This window comes from Chiloscyllium plagiosum, chromosome 16, assembly GCF_004010195.1.
Source record: "Chiloscyllium plagiosum isolate BGI_BamShark_2017 chromosome 16, ASM401019v2, whole genome shotgun sequence".
Lineage (NCBI taxonomy): Eukaryota > Metazoa > Chordata > Chondrichthyes > Orectolobiformes > Hemiscylliidae > Chiloscyllium > Chiloscyllium plagiosum.
In genome coordinates this window covers 56,562,139-56,578,207 of record NC_057725.1, presented here as the reverse complement: position 1 = coordinate 56,578,207, position 16,069 = coordinate 56,562,139, and the positions used below count along the sequence as shown (strand labels likewise).

The window sequence follows — 16,069 nt, the reverse complement described above, 5'->3', positions numbered from 1 at the left end:
CTGTATCCAAATGGCTAGTTCTCCCTGTATTCCATGAGATCTAACCTTGCTAATCAGTCTCCCATGGGGAACTTTGTTGAATGCCTTACTGAAGTCCATACAGATCACATCTACTGCTCTGCCCTCATCAATCCTCTTTGTTACTTCCTCAAAAAACTCAATCAAATTTGTGAGATATGATTTCCCACGCACAAAGCCATGTTGACTATCCCTAATCAGTCCTTGCCTTTCCAAATACATGTACATATAGTCCCTCCGGATTCCCACCACTGACATCAGGCTCACTGGTCTATAGTTCTCCAGCATGTCCTTACCACCCTTCTTAAACAATGGCACCACGTTAGCCAACCTCCAGTCTTCCCCCTAACAACAATTGATCGATTGGAACCCGATGTACCCCTCATTACATTTGGGCTAGTCTTGATACCAGAAACTTGGTTATTTGTGCTACATTCCCCTGAAAGTCCATCACCCCCATAATTTTGCAAAACAGCATACTAGTTTGAAATGGGGATAGCCACATACATCTACTGCGCTACCTGCCTACCTCTCCTACTTTTCCTGGAGTTAACCCATCTATCTGACTGTATCTGCAGCTTTTCTCCCTTCCTATAACTGCCATCCATTACACCCTCTTGCTCTTGTAAATTCCTCATTGCCTCTGACTGTAGCTCCAACCGATCCATTTGATCTGATAGGATTTGCAACAAACAACATTTATTGCAGCTATAATCCTCCATAACCCTTAAACGTTCCTGAAACTCCCACATCTGAGAAGAAAAGCATATCGTTCTACTAAAGGCTATTTTGCTCCTTCCAATCTACAGACCCAGAAAATCACACCATCTTATTCCTCTACAAAACACTGCTCCAGGCGAACTTAATACTTATGGCATATATCTTTAAAATTTAATCAAGAGACCGATCCCAATAAAAACATATAGTCAAGAAAGAACCCACTATATCACTATTGTAGATTTACAGCAAGGCTATACTTAAAACTATTCACTTACCTGTTTCTGTGCTGTGAACCTTCCCAAACAGGTTCCTCCAATTTCAGTTGTGAATTTCGCTGTTTAAGTTTTCCCAGACACACTCCGATGTCCAGCGATACATGAATTCAACACCAAAGGCAGTAACCGCGCAGGTTCACTGCTGTGTCAGTTAGCAGTGTGGGTTTCTTTCTCTCTCTCCTTTATAGACCATGTGCTTGCTGCCTTTGTCTGTCTTTCTCCCTTTTAAAAGTGCTGTTGTTTTGACTTTTTTTTCCCCAGAGTTCCAAAACAATTGCAGTAGCATATAAAACAGTAATTGCTGCTCCCGGAATTCAAGGAAATCACCTCCAACACCTAAAATACCTCAAAAAAGGAGCAGCCTGTTACAGCCAGAAATTTTTCCTGTCCTCCATCTTGGATTACCCCAGGAAAAACCAGGCTTAGCTTTGAAGGAACAGATTTTAATTTAAACATCTGAACACAACATCTATGTACTTTTTACAGGAATTGAACAGCAAATTACGCGGTCAGAGGTTGTTTGTGATGCCTGATTTAAGCCAGAAGCTGGAAAACCCTTGGAGGGACCTCTTTTTGTGGGCTATCCTACAGAACCGACAAGAAATGGCTAACTACTTCTGGGAAATGGTGAGTAGCTTTTCAGAGAAACCTAGACCTTGCTGTCTTTCAAGCCACCAGCATGACTTTAATGGAGCTAAGGGCCCAGCTCTGGATTGTGGGAGACCAGAGAGATGTTCCCCATAAGGTGTGTCTCAGGATCATGCAGAATCCTGACAGACTGTGGAATTTGCCTAACGCCCAGAACCCTCAGATAAAGTCACCAAGAATTGATTCATTCAGAGGATCCTGACAGACTTGACTGAATAGTTAGCCAGGAAGTGGAAAATTTGGAGAAATTAAAACCTACTCTAAACTCCTGGCTGTTGATCAATGTGACCCCCAAATCATTCCCACTGATACTTGACCCTGACCAGCAGCCCCACTGCTCCCAGCCCCGCCAATCTGCTCCAGACTGGATTGGACCCAATCCAACCTGAGCCCACTCACCCACCTTGGCACCTGTACCCCTCACCCACTTTAACTGACACCTGGAATGAGCAGACTGCCCTCTGAGGAAGGGCGAGACAGGCTAGGCTGTATCCTGGAAGAGTCTGAAGTAACTGACTTGAAACATAATAAGATCGTGAGGGGACTTGACCGGGTGGATGTTGAAAGGATGTTTTCTCTTGTTGGAGAATCTCGAACCAGGGGGTCATAATTTAAAAATAAGGGGACACACATTTAAAACAGATGTGGAGACATTTTGGTTTTGTCTACGGGTTGAGAGTTTTTGGAATTCCCTTTGTTTAAAAGCAGTGGATGCAAAATCTTTACATATTTTATGATGGAGACTCAACACAAGTGTCAGTTGTTGGTAATGAGTCTGTATTTACCAAGCTGTCATTCTGGTTTAATGGATCCACAGGTTTAGCTTTGAATTTATAAGGATTAGCTTCCCCTTGACACAGGCAAAGAACTGATTGTGTGAGTTTCTCTCTCTCTCTCTCTCTCTCTCTCTCTCTCTCCTATAGGGTCCAGAAGCAGTGCCTGCAGCACTGGTCGCATGCAAGATTTTGAAAGAAATGGCTCACTTGGAATCGGACACTGAGACATCTCAGAGCATGAAGAAGGCCAAATATGATCAACTGGCACTAGGTACATTTTTAAAAAAACCCAAACACCAACATCTCTTACAACACCATTGGTGCATAGACCATGGGCCAGATTAGGAAATACTTTGTAAAGGAGTCAGGGCAATCAATCTGTTTTTGTTTATCAATCTAATAAAGCTCTAAGACATGCAATTTCCAATTGCTTCTCAAATTAGCTGTTCCCTCTGATTCTCTAGTTGGGAGTCCAGTCTATTTGTTGATCCCTCTCAGTGTGAAGAATATCTTCCTCATGTCAGTCCTAATGTTGCCTTTATTAGTTTGAACCTGTGCCTTTTGCTCCCCTGCCCCATCCTATCTTCCCAAATATCCAAACTTGGCATTTAAATAACTTTGCTCAGATGATCTATTTTGCTCACTATGGTATAATTAAATAGAATCTCCACTTAGAGATCCACTTTCAAGACTTTAAAGACCTATTAAAACTATCACACGTAAAGATCATTTCTTTGCATTTTTCTGTAATGGGAATAAAAGATCTTTATAAAGTAAGGATTGTGGAGATGTAACTACTTTTTAAAGCAAGTTGCTCATTGTGAGTGTTATTTACACTGCTGCTTGTTCAAGCAGTGATAAGGGTAGAAGGGTGGGTGCATTAGAGCCAAGGAGTGTGTAAGAAGATAGATTTGGCTAGCAAGAAGTAGCTAATCCGTCTGTGGAATGGATAACCAGGTGTCATTGACAAAATCCTCTTGCCCTGCCAACAACTATGTTATCACCTCACAGGCAGCTGAATAGTTTGTGGGTGTGAATGTTTGGGTCAGAAGCCAAGTGGACCTCCTTGAAAGAAAATGTTATCCTTTTCTCCACAGCCTTGAGCCTGAAAAAGGGCAATCTATATTTTTTCCACCACGGTTGTGGTAAGCAGTTGCTCTTTAGCAATAAGTCAGAAATGTTATCACTCGTCACCCTCTGCCTCCTTCAAGTAAAAGTCCCTGGAGAAAGAAGCTCAAAGAACAGTAAGTTCTGGCAAGCTAAAAGGATCATCTCAGTGCATTCTGTGGACAGGGATATTGAAGTGCTTTCCCAGTCTTTCCCTCCGCCCATTACATCCTGTTTTTTGTGTGTCTGTCTTCCTGTACACGTGCAGAAATTGTTTTATAAGGGGTTAGAGTTTTAACAGTAGAATTTTAAGTTGTGGGTTCATCATTCTTTAATTACAGCTACATTCTATTTATTTGTGACAGATAGTAATTCTTGTTACGCACAGAAACCTGGTATGGGCTTTCTCTCCACCTGAGACTGAAAGGCAGATTAATTGGGTAACTTTGCATACATTTATAAAACCTTTAACTTTAGTGACAACTCCAGGAATAATGGTCACAAAAACAGAAGTTGCTGGAAAAGCTCAGCAGGTCTGGCAGCATCTGTGAAGAGAATTCAGAATTAACATTTCGGATCCAGTGACCCTTCCTTAGACCAGGACCTGAAACATTAGCTCTGATTTCGCTCCACAGATGCTGCCAGACCTGCTGAGCTTTTCCAGCAACTTCAGTTTTTGTTTCTGGTTTACAGCATACACCGTTCTTTCGGTTTTAACCATGAATAATGGTACTTGGTTTTCAGTATGTTACCCCAGTGGGACGCCATACCGATAAGACAAGATTGCATGGATTTGCGAGGAATATACGAGCATGAATAGAGGACTGGTTAACCAATAAAAAGCAGAGAGTTAGAATAAGTGGGTGTTTCTCTGGTTGGAGATCAGCAGTGAGCAGTGTGCCGCAGGGCTCGGCGTTCGGCTGGCAACTGTTCATGATATATATAAATGATTTTGAGGAGGAGACCAAGTGAAACATATCCAAGTTTGCTGATGGCACTAAATTGAGTGGAAAGGCAACTGTGCAGACGATGTGGAGGGTCTGCAGAGAGATGTAGATAGGTCAGTGAGTGGGCGAGGGTCTGGCAGATGGAGTACAATGTTGGTAAATGTGAGGTTATCCATTTTGGAAGTAAATCTAGTAGATCAGAATATAATTTAAATGGTGAAAGATTGCAGCATACTGTTATGCAAAGCAGTGCTCGTACATGAATCGCTGAAGGTTGATTTGCAGGTGCGACAGGTAATCAGGAAGGCAAATGGAATATTGACTTTCATTGCTAGAAGGATTGAATTTAAGAGCAGGGAGGTTCTGCTGCAATTGTACAAGGTATTGGTGAGGCCGCACCTGGAGTATTGTGCGCAGTTATGGTCTCCTTACTTGAGGAAGGATACACTGGCTTTGGAGGTGGTGCAGAGGAGATTCACCAGGTTGATTCTGGAGATGAGAGGATTACCCTATGAGGAGAGGTTGAGCCGCCTTGGACTATACTCACTAGAATTTAGAAGATTGAGAGGGAAACTAAAGAAACATACAAAATTATGAAAGCGATAGATAAGGTAGGGGTAGGCAAGTTGTTTCCGCTGGTGGGTGAGACTAGGACTAGCGAACGTGGCCTCAAGATTAGGGGGAGTAGATTTAGGACCGGGATGGAAAGGAATTGCTTTTCCCAGAGGGTAGTAAATTCTCTGCCCAAGGACGCAATAGAGGCAGCTTCATTAAATATGTTGGATGGGTTTTTGCATGGTAGGGGAATTGAGGGTTATGGGGATAATGCAGGTAGGAGGAGCTGAGACAATGGATAGATCAACCATGATCTTAATGAATGACAGAGCAGGCTCGATGGACCAAATGGTCTACTCCTGCTTCTATTACTATGAAACTATGACGTGAAGCCTGTCTGTTTATTATTCAGTAACGTCCTGTAATAATCGGAAGTGATTCTTTTTTCTTCCCTCTGGCTGCAGACCTCTTTGGCCAGTGTTACACTAACAGTGAGGACAGAGCTTTCTACTTGCTGATTCGCAAGACCAAGTACTGGAGCAAGACCACTTGCCTGCAGTTAGCGACAGAAGCAGATGCTAAATCCTTCTTTGCACATGACGGTGTTCAGGTACAGATGTGTCTCAACTTTACCATCTCCAGCTACAAGTTTGAAAACATAACTGCCTTTTTTGCAAAGCAACTAGCTGCCGTTAAATGGTTTTCTTATCTCTCACAATAAGTATTTGAAACGTTTTTGTTCCATGGAGGTGTAGGATGTGAGTCACACTGACTTAATGACACATCTCTATAGCTTTTGATGTGATGGACCACACCATCCTTCTCCATTAAAGTCCTTTAAGTCTGGCTCACTCACCCGATTTGAGGTGATCTCCCCTTAGTGATATTATTTGTTAAAAATCATGCAACACCAGGTTATAGTCCAACAGGTTTATTTAGAAGTACAAGCTTTCAGAGCGCTACTCCTTCATCAGGTAGCATCACTTGTTGGCACAAAATTGGTTTGAGTATGTGCATTATTGGTATCCATGCTGATCTTCAACACTTTAATCAACTTCACTACATTCTCAGGGTTGTCAGACTGCTTAATATATAAGCTCAATATATAAATCATAAATAACTTGAAAGCTATAAAGCTTTTATAAAGGTGTAGACTTTAACTTGCCTCACGAGTGACATTAACTCTCCATTCAGAAACTGTAACAAAACCAAAAATTGCTGGAGAAACTCAGCAGTCTGGCAGCATCTGCGGAGAGAAAGCAGAGTTAATGTTTCTGGTCGAGTGACCCTTCTTCAGAACTGATTATAGCCACGAGAGGGATGATATATATGCTGAAAATGGAGGGAGGAGCAAATGATGGGTGGAGATAGAGGCCAGAAACAGAGAAATGCCATTGTGCAAAGGAAAGAGAATGACTAGCTGCTAATGGGGAACATTAGTAACTGGCAATTGGTTGTGTAGGGTAGAAGCCTATGTGATGATAAGGCCTGGTGTGTGGGGTTTGGGTAAGGCCAAGGGTGCAGGTGTTCAGGCCCTAAAATTGTTGAACTCGATATTGAGTCCTGAAGGCTGCAGGGTTCCCAGGCGGAAAATGAGATGCTGTTTTCCAGCTTGTGCTGAGCTTCATTGCAGCACCGCAGCAAGCCTGAGACACAGATGTTGGCCAGGGAACACAATGGTGTGTTCAAGTCCTCGCTGCAGATCTGCAATCCTCACTTTCTCCTGGTGTGTTGTAGTGCCAGGCAACTGGAAGCTTAGGGTCATTTTTGCAGGTAGAACAAAGGTATTCTGCAAAGCAGTTCCCCAATCTGCATCCTGTCTCCCCAGGACCTAATTTTCCACTTGGGCACCCTGTGACCTTCAGCACTCAGTATTGAGTTCAATCATTTTTGGGCCTGGGCTGCCTCTCCCTTGTCCTTGCCCCAACCTCCGCACACCAGGTCTCGTCATCACTTGGTCTGCTACCACACACAACCAATTGGCAGCCACTAATGGTCCCCGTTAGCAGCTAGTCATTCTCCCAGACTGACCTTTACCTAATCCTTTGTCTCGCCAACTGTTTTTCTCTCTCTTTGAACTGTCTCTTGTTTATTCTTGCCCCTCCCACCACCAGTATAAATATTAACCTTTTATTTCAAGCTACCATAGGCACTAATGACATAGGTAAGGGGATTTATAGAACGATGGGCTCAGTGCTGCCTCTTAGCACCAGGGACCTGGGTTCGATTCCAGTCTCAGGCAACTGTCTGTGTGGAGTTCGCACATTCTCCCTGTGTCTGCGTGGGTTTTCTCTGGGTGCTCTGGTTTCCTCCCACAATCCAAAGATGTGCAGGTTAGGTGAATTGACTACGCTAAATTGTCCATATGCTGAAAATGTGTTGCTGGAACAGCGCAGCAGGTCAGGCAGCATCCAGGGAACAGGAGAATCGACGTTTCAGGCATAAGCCCTTCTTCTTCAGGAATGAGGAAAGTGTGTCCAGCAGGCTAAGATAAAAGGTAGGGAGGAGGGACTTGGGGGAGGGGCGTTGGAAATGCGATAGGTGGAAAGAGGTCAAGGTAAGGGTGATAGGTCAGACTGGGGTGGGGGCGGAGAGGTCAGGAAGAAGATTGCAGGTTAGGAAGGCGGTGCTGAGTTCGATGGATTTGACTGAGACAAGGTGGGGGGAGGGGAAATGAGGAAACTGGTGAAACCCGCGTTCCTGCCTTGTGGTTGGAGGGTTCCTAGGCGGAAGATGAGGCGCTCTTCCTCCAACCGTCGTGTTTTTGTGGTCTGGCGATGGAGGAGTCCAAAGACCTGCACATACTTGGTGGCGTGGGAGGGGGAGTTGAAGTGTTGAGCCACAGGTTGGTCATATTTTGGTCATAAATTGTCCATATGTTAAGTGCATTAGTCAGGGGTAAATATAGGGTAGGGGAATGGGTCTAGGTGGGTTACTCTTCGGAGGGTCAGTGTGGATTGTTGGGCCGAAGGGCCTGTTTCCAAATGTAGGGAATTTAAACTATTTAATCTTTAAGGCAGAAATTCAGTGAGCTAGGGTGGAAGCTTAGAGGTAGAACAAACAGAGTTTTTATCTCGAACAAACAGTTTGTTACCCGTGCCACGTGCTAGCGAGGCGAGGAATAGGGAGAGAGAGGAGTGGAACACGTGGCTACAGGAATGGTGCAGGAGGGAGGGTTTTGGATACCTGGATAATTTGGGCTCATTCTGCGGTAGATGGGACCTCTAGAAACAGGATGGTCTGCACCTGAACCAGAGGACAATATTCTACAGGGGAAATTTGGTAATGCTCTTCAGGAGGATTTAAGCTAACTCAGCAGGGGGATGGAACCTAAATTGTGGTTCCAGTGTCCAGGAGGTTGAGAGTAGTGAGGTCAGAAATAGGGTTTCAAGTTCACAAGAGTGCACGGCAAGCAGGAAGGTGGTTTGAAGTGTGCCTACTCAATGCCAGGAGCATCCGGAATAAGGTGGGTGAACTTGCAGCATGGGTTGGTACCTGGGATCTTGATGTTGTGGCCATTTCAGGTACATGGAGAGAGGAGGGACAGCAATGGTTGTTGCAGGTACTGGGATTTAGATGTTTTGGTAAGAACAGAGAAGTTGGTAAAAGAGGGGGAGGTGTGGCATTGTTAATCAAGGACAGTAGCAGAAAGGATGTTTGAGGACACATCTACTGAGGTAGTATGGGCTGAGGTTAGAAACAGGAAAGGAGAGGTCACCCTGTTGGGAGTTCTCTGCAGGGCTCAGTATAGTTCCAGAGATGTAGAGGAAAGGATAGCAAAGATAATTCTAGATAGGAGCAAAAGTGACAGGGTAGTTGTTATGGGGTCTTTAACTTTCCAAATATTGACTGGAAATACTATAGTTTGAGTACCTTAGATGTGTCAGTTTTTGTCCATTGTGTGCAGGAGGGTTTCCTGACACAGTATGTAGACAGGCCAACAAGGGGTGGGGCCACATTGGATTGGGTACTGGGTAATGAACCTGGCCAAGTGTTAGATTTGGAGGTAGGGGAATGCTTTGGTGATAATTACCACAATTCGGTTATGTTTACTTTGGCAATGGAAAGGGATAGGTATATACCAAAGGACAAGAGTTACAGATGGGGAAAAGACAAAGGCTATTAGGCAAGATTTAGGATGCATAGGTTGGAGAAGGAAACTGCAGGGGATGGGCGCAATTAAAATGTGGAGCTAGTTCAAGGAATAGCTACTGCGGGTACTTGATAAATGTGTAGGAAGAAGATTGTTGAGTGCGGGAGCCGTGGTTTACTAAAGAGGTTGAACCTCTTGACAAGAGGAAGAAGAAGGCTTATGTTGGGATGACTCATGAAGGCTCAGTTATGGTGCTTGAGAGTTCCAAGTTAGCCAAGAAAGACCTAAAGAGAGAGCTAAGGAGAGCCAGGAGGGGACATGAGAAATCATTGGCAGATAGGATACAGGAAAACCCTAAAGCTTTCCATAAGTATATCAAGAATAAAAGAATGACTAGAGTAAGAGTAGGGCTAATCAAGGACAGTAGTGGGAAGTTGTGCGTGGAGTCTGAGGAGGTAGGGGAAGTGCCTAAATGAATATTTTTTGTCTTTTTCCAGTGTGAATGATGACGATGTGTCGAGGAGTATACTGAGATACAGGCTATTAGATTAGATGGGATTGTAGTTCATGAGAAGGTGTTAGCAATTTTGGAAAGAGTGAAAATAGGTAAGGCCCCTGGTCTGGACGGGATTTATCCTAGGGTTCTCTGGGAAGCCAGGAAGGAGATTGCAGAGCCTTTGGCTTTGATCGTTATGTCATCATTGTCTACAGGAATACTGCCAGAAGATTGAAGGATAATAAATGTTGCTCCCTTGTTCAAGAAGGGGAGTAGAGACAACCCTGGTAATTATAGACCAGTGAGCCTTACTTTGGTTGTGGGTGAAGTGCTGGAAAAGGTTATAAGAGATAGGACTTATAATCATCAAGAAAGGAATAAGTTGATTAGGCATAGTTAACATGATTTTCTGAGGGATAGGTCTTACGTCACATACCTTATTGAGTTCTTTGAGAAGGTAATTAAACAGGTGGATGAGGGTAAAGCGGTTGATGTGGTGTATATGGATTCCAGTAAGGCGTTTGGTAAGATTCCCCATGGTAGGCTATTGCACAAAATACTGAGGCATAAGATTGAGGGTGATTTAGTGTTTTGGATCAGAAATTGGCTAGCTGAAAGAAGACAGAGGGTGGTGGTTGATGGGAAATGTTCATCCTGGAGTTCAGTTATGGGTGATGTACTGCAAGGATCTGTTTTGGGGCCACTACTGTTTGTCATTTTTATAAGTGACCCGGATGAGGGTGTAAAAGGATGGGTTAGTAAATTTGGAGATGACACTAAAGTCGGTAGAGTTATGGACAGTGCCAAAGGATGTTGCAGGTTACAGAGGGACAGAGATAAGCTGCAGCGTTGGGATGAGAGGTGGCAAATGGAGTTTAATGTGGATAAGTGTGAGGTGATTCACTTTGGAAGGAGCAACAGGAGTAAAGAGTACTGGGCTAATAGTGAGATCCTTGGTAGTGTAGATGAGCAGAGGGATCTCGGTGTCCATGTACATAGATCCCTGAAAGTTGCCACCCAGGTTGATAGGGTGGTTAAGAAGGCATATGGTGTGTTGGCTTTTATTGGTAGAGGGATTGAGTTTCGGAGTCATGAGGTCATGCTGCAGCTGTACAAAACTCTGCTGCGGCCACACTTGGAGTATTGCGTACAGTTCTGGTCACCACATTATAGGAAGGATGTGGAAGCATTGGAAAGGGTTCAGAGGAGATTTATTAGGATGTTACCTGATATGGAGGGAAGGTCTTATCAGGAAAGGCGAGGGACTTGAGGCTGTTTTCATTTGAGAGAAGAAGGTTGAGAGGTGACAATTGAAACGTAAGAGGGTTAAACAGGGTGGACAGTGAGTGCCTTTTTTCTTAGATAGTGATGGATAGCATGAGGGGACATATCTTTAAATTGAAGGGTGATAGATATAGGACAGATGTCAGAGGTAATTTCATTACTCAGAGAGCAGTAGTGGTGTGGAGTACCCTGCCTGCAAAAGTAGTAGACTCGCCAATTTTAAGGGCATTTAAATGGTCATATGGATGAAAATGGAATAGTGTAGTTTAGATGGGCTTCAGATTGGTTTCACAGGTCGATGCAACATCGAGGGCCAAAGGGCCTATTCTGTGCTGAAATGTTCTATGTTCTATGCTCTACCATCAGTTGTGAAGAAGGGTCACTGGACCTGAGACGTGACCTCTGCTTCTCTCCACAGATGCTGCCAAACCTGATGAGTTTTTCAAGTAATTTTTGTATCTGATTTTCAGCATCCTACTCTAAGATCAAACTAACCTACATATCCTTCATTGTACTATCATCCATGTGCCTATCCAAGAGTCACTTAAACATCCCTAATGTATCTGAATCTGCTGGCAGTGCATTCCACACACCCACCACACTCTGTGTAAAGAACCTACCTCTGACATCAAGAAAGGAAGTGCAGACAGATTCCTACTTGCTATCTTGTCAAAAAATGTTCATTCGTACCTTGGCATACTGGACCATTAAATAGGGGTCTGGGAGTTGGCCAGATATAAAGAGCTTAAGGTGGAAGGACTGAGCAGGACCTGAGCACGTACTCTAAGAGACTGGTGCGATATTCATCTTATGTACTGTTTTGTTTGGTTACTGTGTGGACGTTTGTTAGAAGTTGCTTGTTAAATGTATTGATTATTTACATGCGGTTATGTTGATTTTTAGAATTCTCACATGGGATGGAAACATGACTGACAAGGTCTGCATTTGTTGCTCATCTGTAAGACTGATTGGCTTTCTAGGCCATTTCAGAAGTCAGTTGAGTTAACCACGTCTGGAGTCACATAGATTTCCTTCCTTGAAGGGCATTAGTAAACCAGAATGCTTTTTTTTAAAAAAAACTATTGGCAGTGGTTACATAGTCTAGATTAGAGTGGTGCTGGAAAAGCACAGCAGGTCAGGCAGCATCTGAGGAGCAGGAAAATTGATGTTTCGGGCAAAAGCCCTTCGTCAGGAATTTTTGCCCGAAACGTCGATTTTCCTGCTCCTCGGATGCTGCCTGACCTGCTGTGCTTTTCCAGCACCACTCTAATCTAGACTCTGATTTCCAGCATCTGCAGTACTCACTTTTGCCTAGTTACATGGTCACAATGATGTTTGCTTTTCATTCCAGATTTTTATTGAATCATCTGCCATGGTGGGATTTGAACACACAATCCCCAGAACATTAAAATAAAACAAAAAAACAGCAGATGATTAAGTTCTGAAATAAAAAAAACAAACCGAAACAGCTGGCAAAACTCAGCCCAGCATCTGTGGGGAGAGAGTAGAGTTAACATTTCGGGTTTGGTGACTCTGAAGAGTTTGGCCAGCAATTTTTGTTTTTGTCCCCAGAATATTAGCCTGGCTCTCTGGCTAGTCCAGTGGCATTACCACAGCTGCCTCTATGATCGATGTCTGCTCATATCTTCAGTCAGGTTCACGGGTAGGAACTTCCCAGCTGGAAGCTCTAACAGTGCTGGATATTTTTTTTGCCCCTTGCCCCATGCCTTTTCCCCGGAAATTGGAATGAATCCCTGGATTCAGCCCAATTCATCGCACATTGTAAATTAAACCTGTGCTGAAACTTTATTGCTGGAACAGCACAGCAGGTCAGGCAGCATCTAGGGAACAGAAGATTCGACGTTTCGGGCACATGACCTTGCTAGTTGGTGTGGCTCTGTATCATCCATGTACAAGAAAGGTATTTTTAAAATATGAATGAAAAACTTGCATTTGCTTTTTTTTAATAATGACCAGTAGACATATCTACAATATCATAGAATGCATGAGAGAATGATTGCAAAAAAAGGCCATTTGGCCTGCTTTATCAATGCTTGCTCTCATTTTTGATAATCATGATTGTTTCTGCATTTTAGGCACTGTTGACAAAAATCTGGTGGGGCGATATGTCAACGGATACTCCAATCTGGAAGTTGTTGTGTGGGTTCTGGTGTCCTCCTCTGATATTCACCAACCTTATCACCTTCAGGTAATGACATAATGAGAGAACTTACCAACACGTAATATTTACATGCAGTTGTACCTCATCAAATCAGGATGTTTCAACTCATGAAATTCAGTGACTGTAAAATGGGTAATCATTTCACTGTGGTAATTTAGCAAAGGTAAGAATAATGCCTGGTTAATTTACAATCAGGTGGGATCGGTTGAGAGTGGCATGTTTGTCCTCATCACCAGAGGAACTCTCTTCATGTTGTCACAGGGACTTTAGTAGCTACCTCAGTCATTAAAACAAATGAGGCATCTCACTGTCATCCTTCCTAGAGGACAGTTCTTTAAAGTGCCATGCTTCCTTCATCCCCACAGTGTTAGCCTTGTGTATCCAGGCAGAAACACACACACAATGCTGGAAACACTCAACAGGCCAGGCAGCAAGAGAAACAGTCTTAATGTTTCAGGTGCAGAGACTACCTGACCTGTTCAGTATTTCTAGCATTTTCTGTTTTTAATTGATACATTAAACCTGTTCTTTCAGGTAGACATCAGTGATTTATGGCATTTATTTTTAAGAAAACCATAGGATTATGGGAACAAGAATAGATTCTAGCTACAGTCATATATCAGCCTTCTTGCTATATTTTGTTAACAAATGTTTTATCATCTTAGATATAACAATGTCCAGTTCATCTAGCATCATTTGCAGAAGAGAGTTTCAAACACTTATGATCCTTTAGGTAGATAATACAGAGAGTGCAGGAAGTTCTATGTAGGCCTTCCCAGCCAAAGAGGCATCCATTTAATAGTTAATTGGCCATTAACAGATGAGGATTTTAGAAACCTGCAGCTCCCCAGTAAGAGTAGCTCAGTGGTTAGCACTGTTGCCTCACAACACCAGGTTCAATTCCACCCTCAGGCGACTGTCTGTGTGGGTTTCCTCCCACAGTCCAAAGATGTGAAGGCTAGGTGGGTGAGCCATGGGGAATACAAAGTTACAGGGATAGGGTGGTCTAGGTGGGAAGCTCTTTGGAGCGTTGGTAATAACTTGATGGGCTGAATGGCCTGCTTCCATACTGTAGGGATTGTATCAGGTCAAATCCTGGGCCATTGACCGAAGTTTTCTGCCAGCTGAGTTTTGTAGCTGTCACAGCAGCTTGGTAGTGATCAAGGCCAATGCCATGATCTTGATGAAGTAGCAAAGCCCATATTGTGTGATAAGAAATATTTGGTGGGTTACACAAATACACAGACTTTCCATTCTGGAGGTTGAGAGAATATGGGGTTCCAGTTTTGAGATTCTAATGAAAAAGAGATCAGAATAACACGCTATATGATGAGTCCCAGCCTATACACTGTATGCAAGTGGAGAAAAATCAATAGGATGGTATACTTTGAGCTTACTGAGCAGACAACAGAAGATTCTACAGGAATAATGATCAAGGAAACTTTGAGAAAATAGAGGGTTGATCAAAGCGAGGTGTAGGCTGGTGAAGAGTCAGTCATACAACACAAAAACAGACCCTTCGGTCTAACCAGTCCATGTCAACCATAATCCCAAACTAAACTAGTCCCACCTGCCTGCACGTTGTCCATATCCCTCCAAACATTTCTTATTCATATACCTATCTAAATGTATTTTAAACATTACAACTGTGCCCCGGATCCACCACTTCAACTGGAAGTTCATTCCACACATGAATCGTTCTGTCGATTTATAAAAAGGTTGCCCCATATCTTTTTCAAATCTTTCTCCCCTCATATTAAAAAAAAACGCCCCATTCTTGAAATTCCCCACTCTAGAGAAACGATACCTGCTATTCAACTTATCAAAACCTCTCATGATTTAGTAGTTAGAGAAAAATAGCACCGACAGTGGACTTTTTCATATATCTTTCCAGGAACATAAAAAAAATATTTCTCAGATAAACAAGCAATATTGCTGTTTTGCAAACAGTGGAGCCATCAACAAAACCCTTATCTGTATACATCATGCTCCACCCATATTGATAGTGAACAGAATAAAACAGTGACTCCATGTGGCTAGTACGGTTACTGTTAATTTTGATTGATTTGTTTACAATAGAGTTTATTTTCACGTCCATGTATTAAGAGATTGTGAAAGGTAGATTTAGTACCAGATTTGTGGAAGTACTTCTTTATACAAGGTAGACAACAGGAGCGAGTGAACTAACTCAGTCGTTCAGAAACAATGTAGCCCTAAGAGCTCTATGCATCGTACGCAGCAGGAATTCAAAGCATAAGAATGTTCAGTATTAATTTACTTTGGGATAACAACTATTGAAAACTAAAATAAACAGCAATTTCAAGAGAGTTTAAAGAGTACCTTGAACTGTGGGGTAGAAATAATGCTTATGCTATTACCCTATTCATAACTCTCCAGTACCATCTTTGAATTTGATCATTATCAATTAAGTGTGAAGTAGAATATTTTGGTTGGCAAAACAGGTTGGTAATATAAATTGGAAGACAAGGCAGTGGAACAAAAAAATCGCAAAGTCATTGAATCATAGAGATGTACAGCACGGAAATAGAGACTGTTCCGTCCAACAGGTCCATGCCGAACAGGTATCCTAGCCTAATCTAATCCCATTTGCCAGCACTTGGCCCATATTCCTCTAAACCCATCCTATTTATATACTCATCCAGATGCCTTGTAAATGCTATAATTGTACCAGCGTCCACCACTTCCTCTGGCAGCTCATTCCACACACTTGAATGTGAAAAGGTTGCCCCTTAGTTTCACTTTTAAATCTTACCCCTCTCACCCTAAACCTATGGCTTCTAGTCTCCCTGACCGCCCCCCGCCACACACAGATCTTGTCTCCTTACCGTATCCATGCTCCTCATGATTTTATAAACCTTAGTAAGATCACCCCTCAGCCTCCGATACTCCAGGGAAAACAGCTCCTGCCTGTAACTCAAACCCTCCAATCCTGTCAACATCCTTGTAA

General features: G+C 43.0%; 1 protein-coding gene across 1 annotated transcript in view; it reads left to right on the top strand.

The window, feature by feature from the left end:
* trpm5 (transient receptor potential cation channel, subfamily M, member 5) overlaps nt 1-16,069 on the top strand; it is a 115,109-nt gene that overhangs the window by 65,895 nt on the left and 33,145 nt on the right. The window contains exons 12-15 of the mRNA XM_043706179.1: nt 1,500-1,640; nt 2,585-2,708; nt 5,511-5,656; nt 13,016-13,128. Coding sequence (XP_043562114.1) covers nt 1,500-1,640; nt 2,585-2,708; nt 5,511-5,656; nt 13,016-13,128 — 524 coding nt within the window. The remainder of the gene's footprint in view (nt 1-1,499; nt 1,641-2,584; nt 2,709-5,510; nt 5,657-13,015; nt 13,129-16,069) is intronic.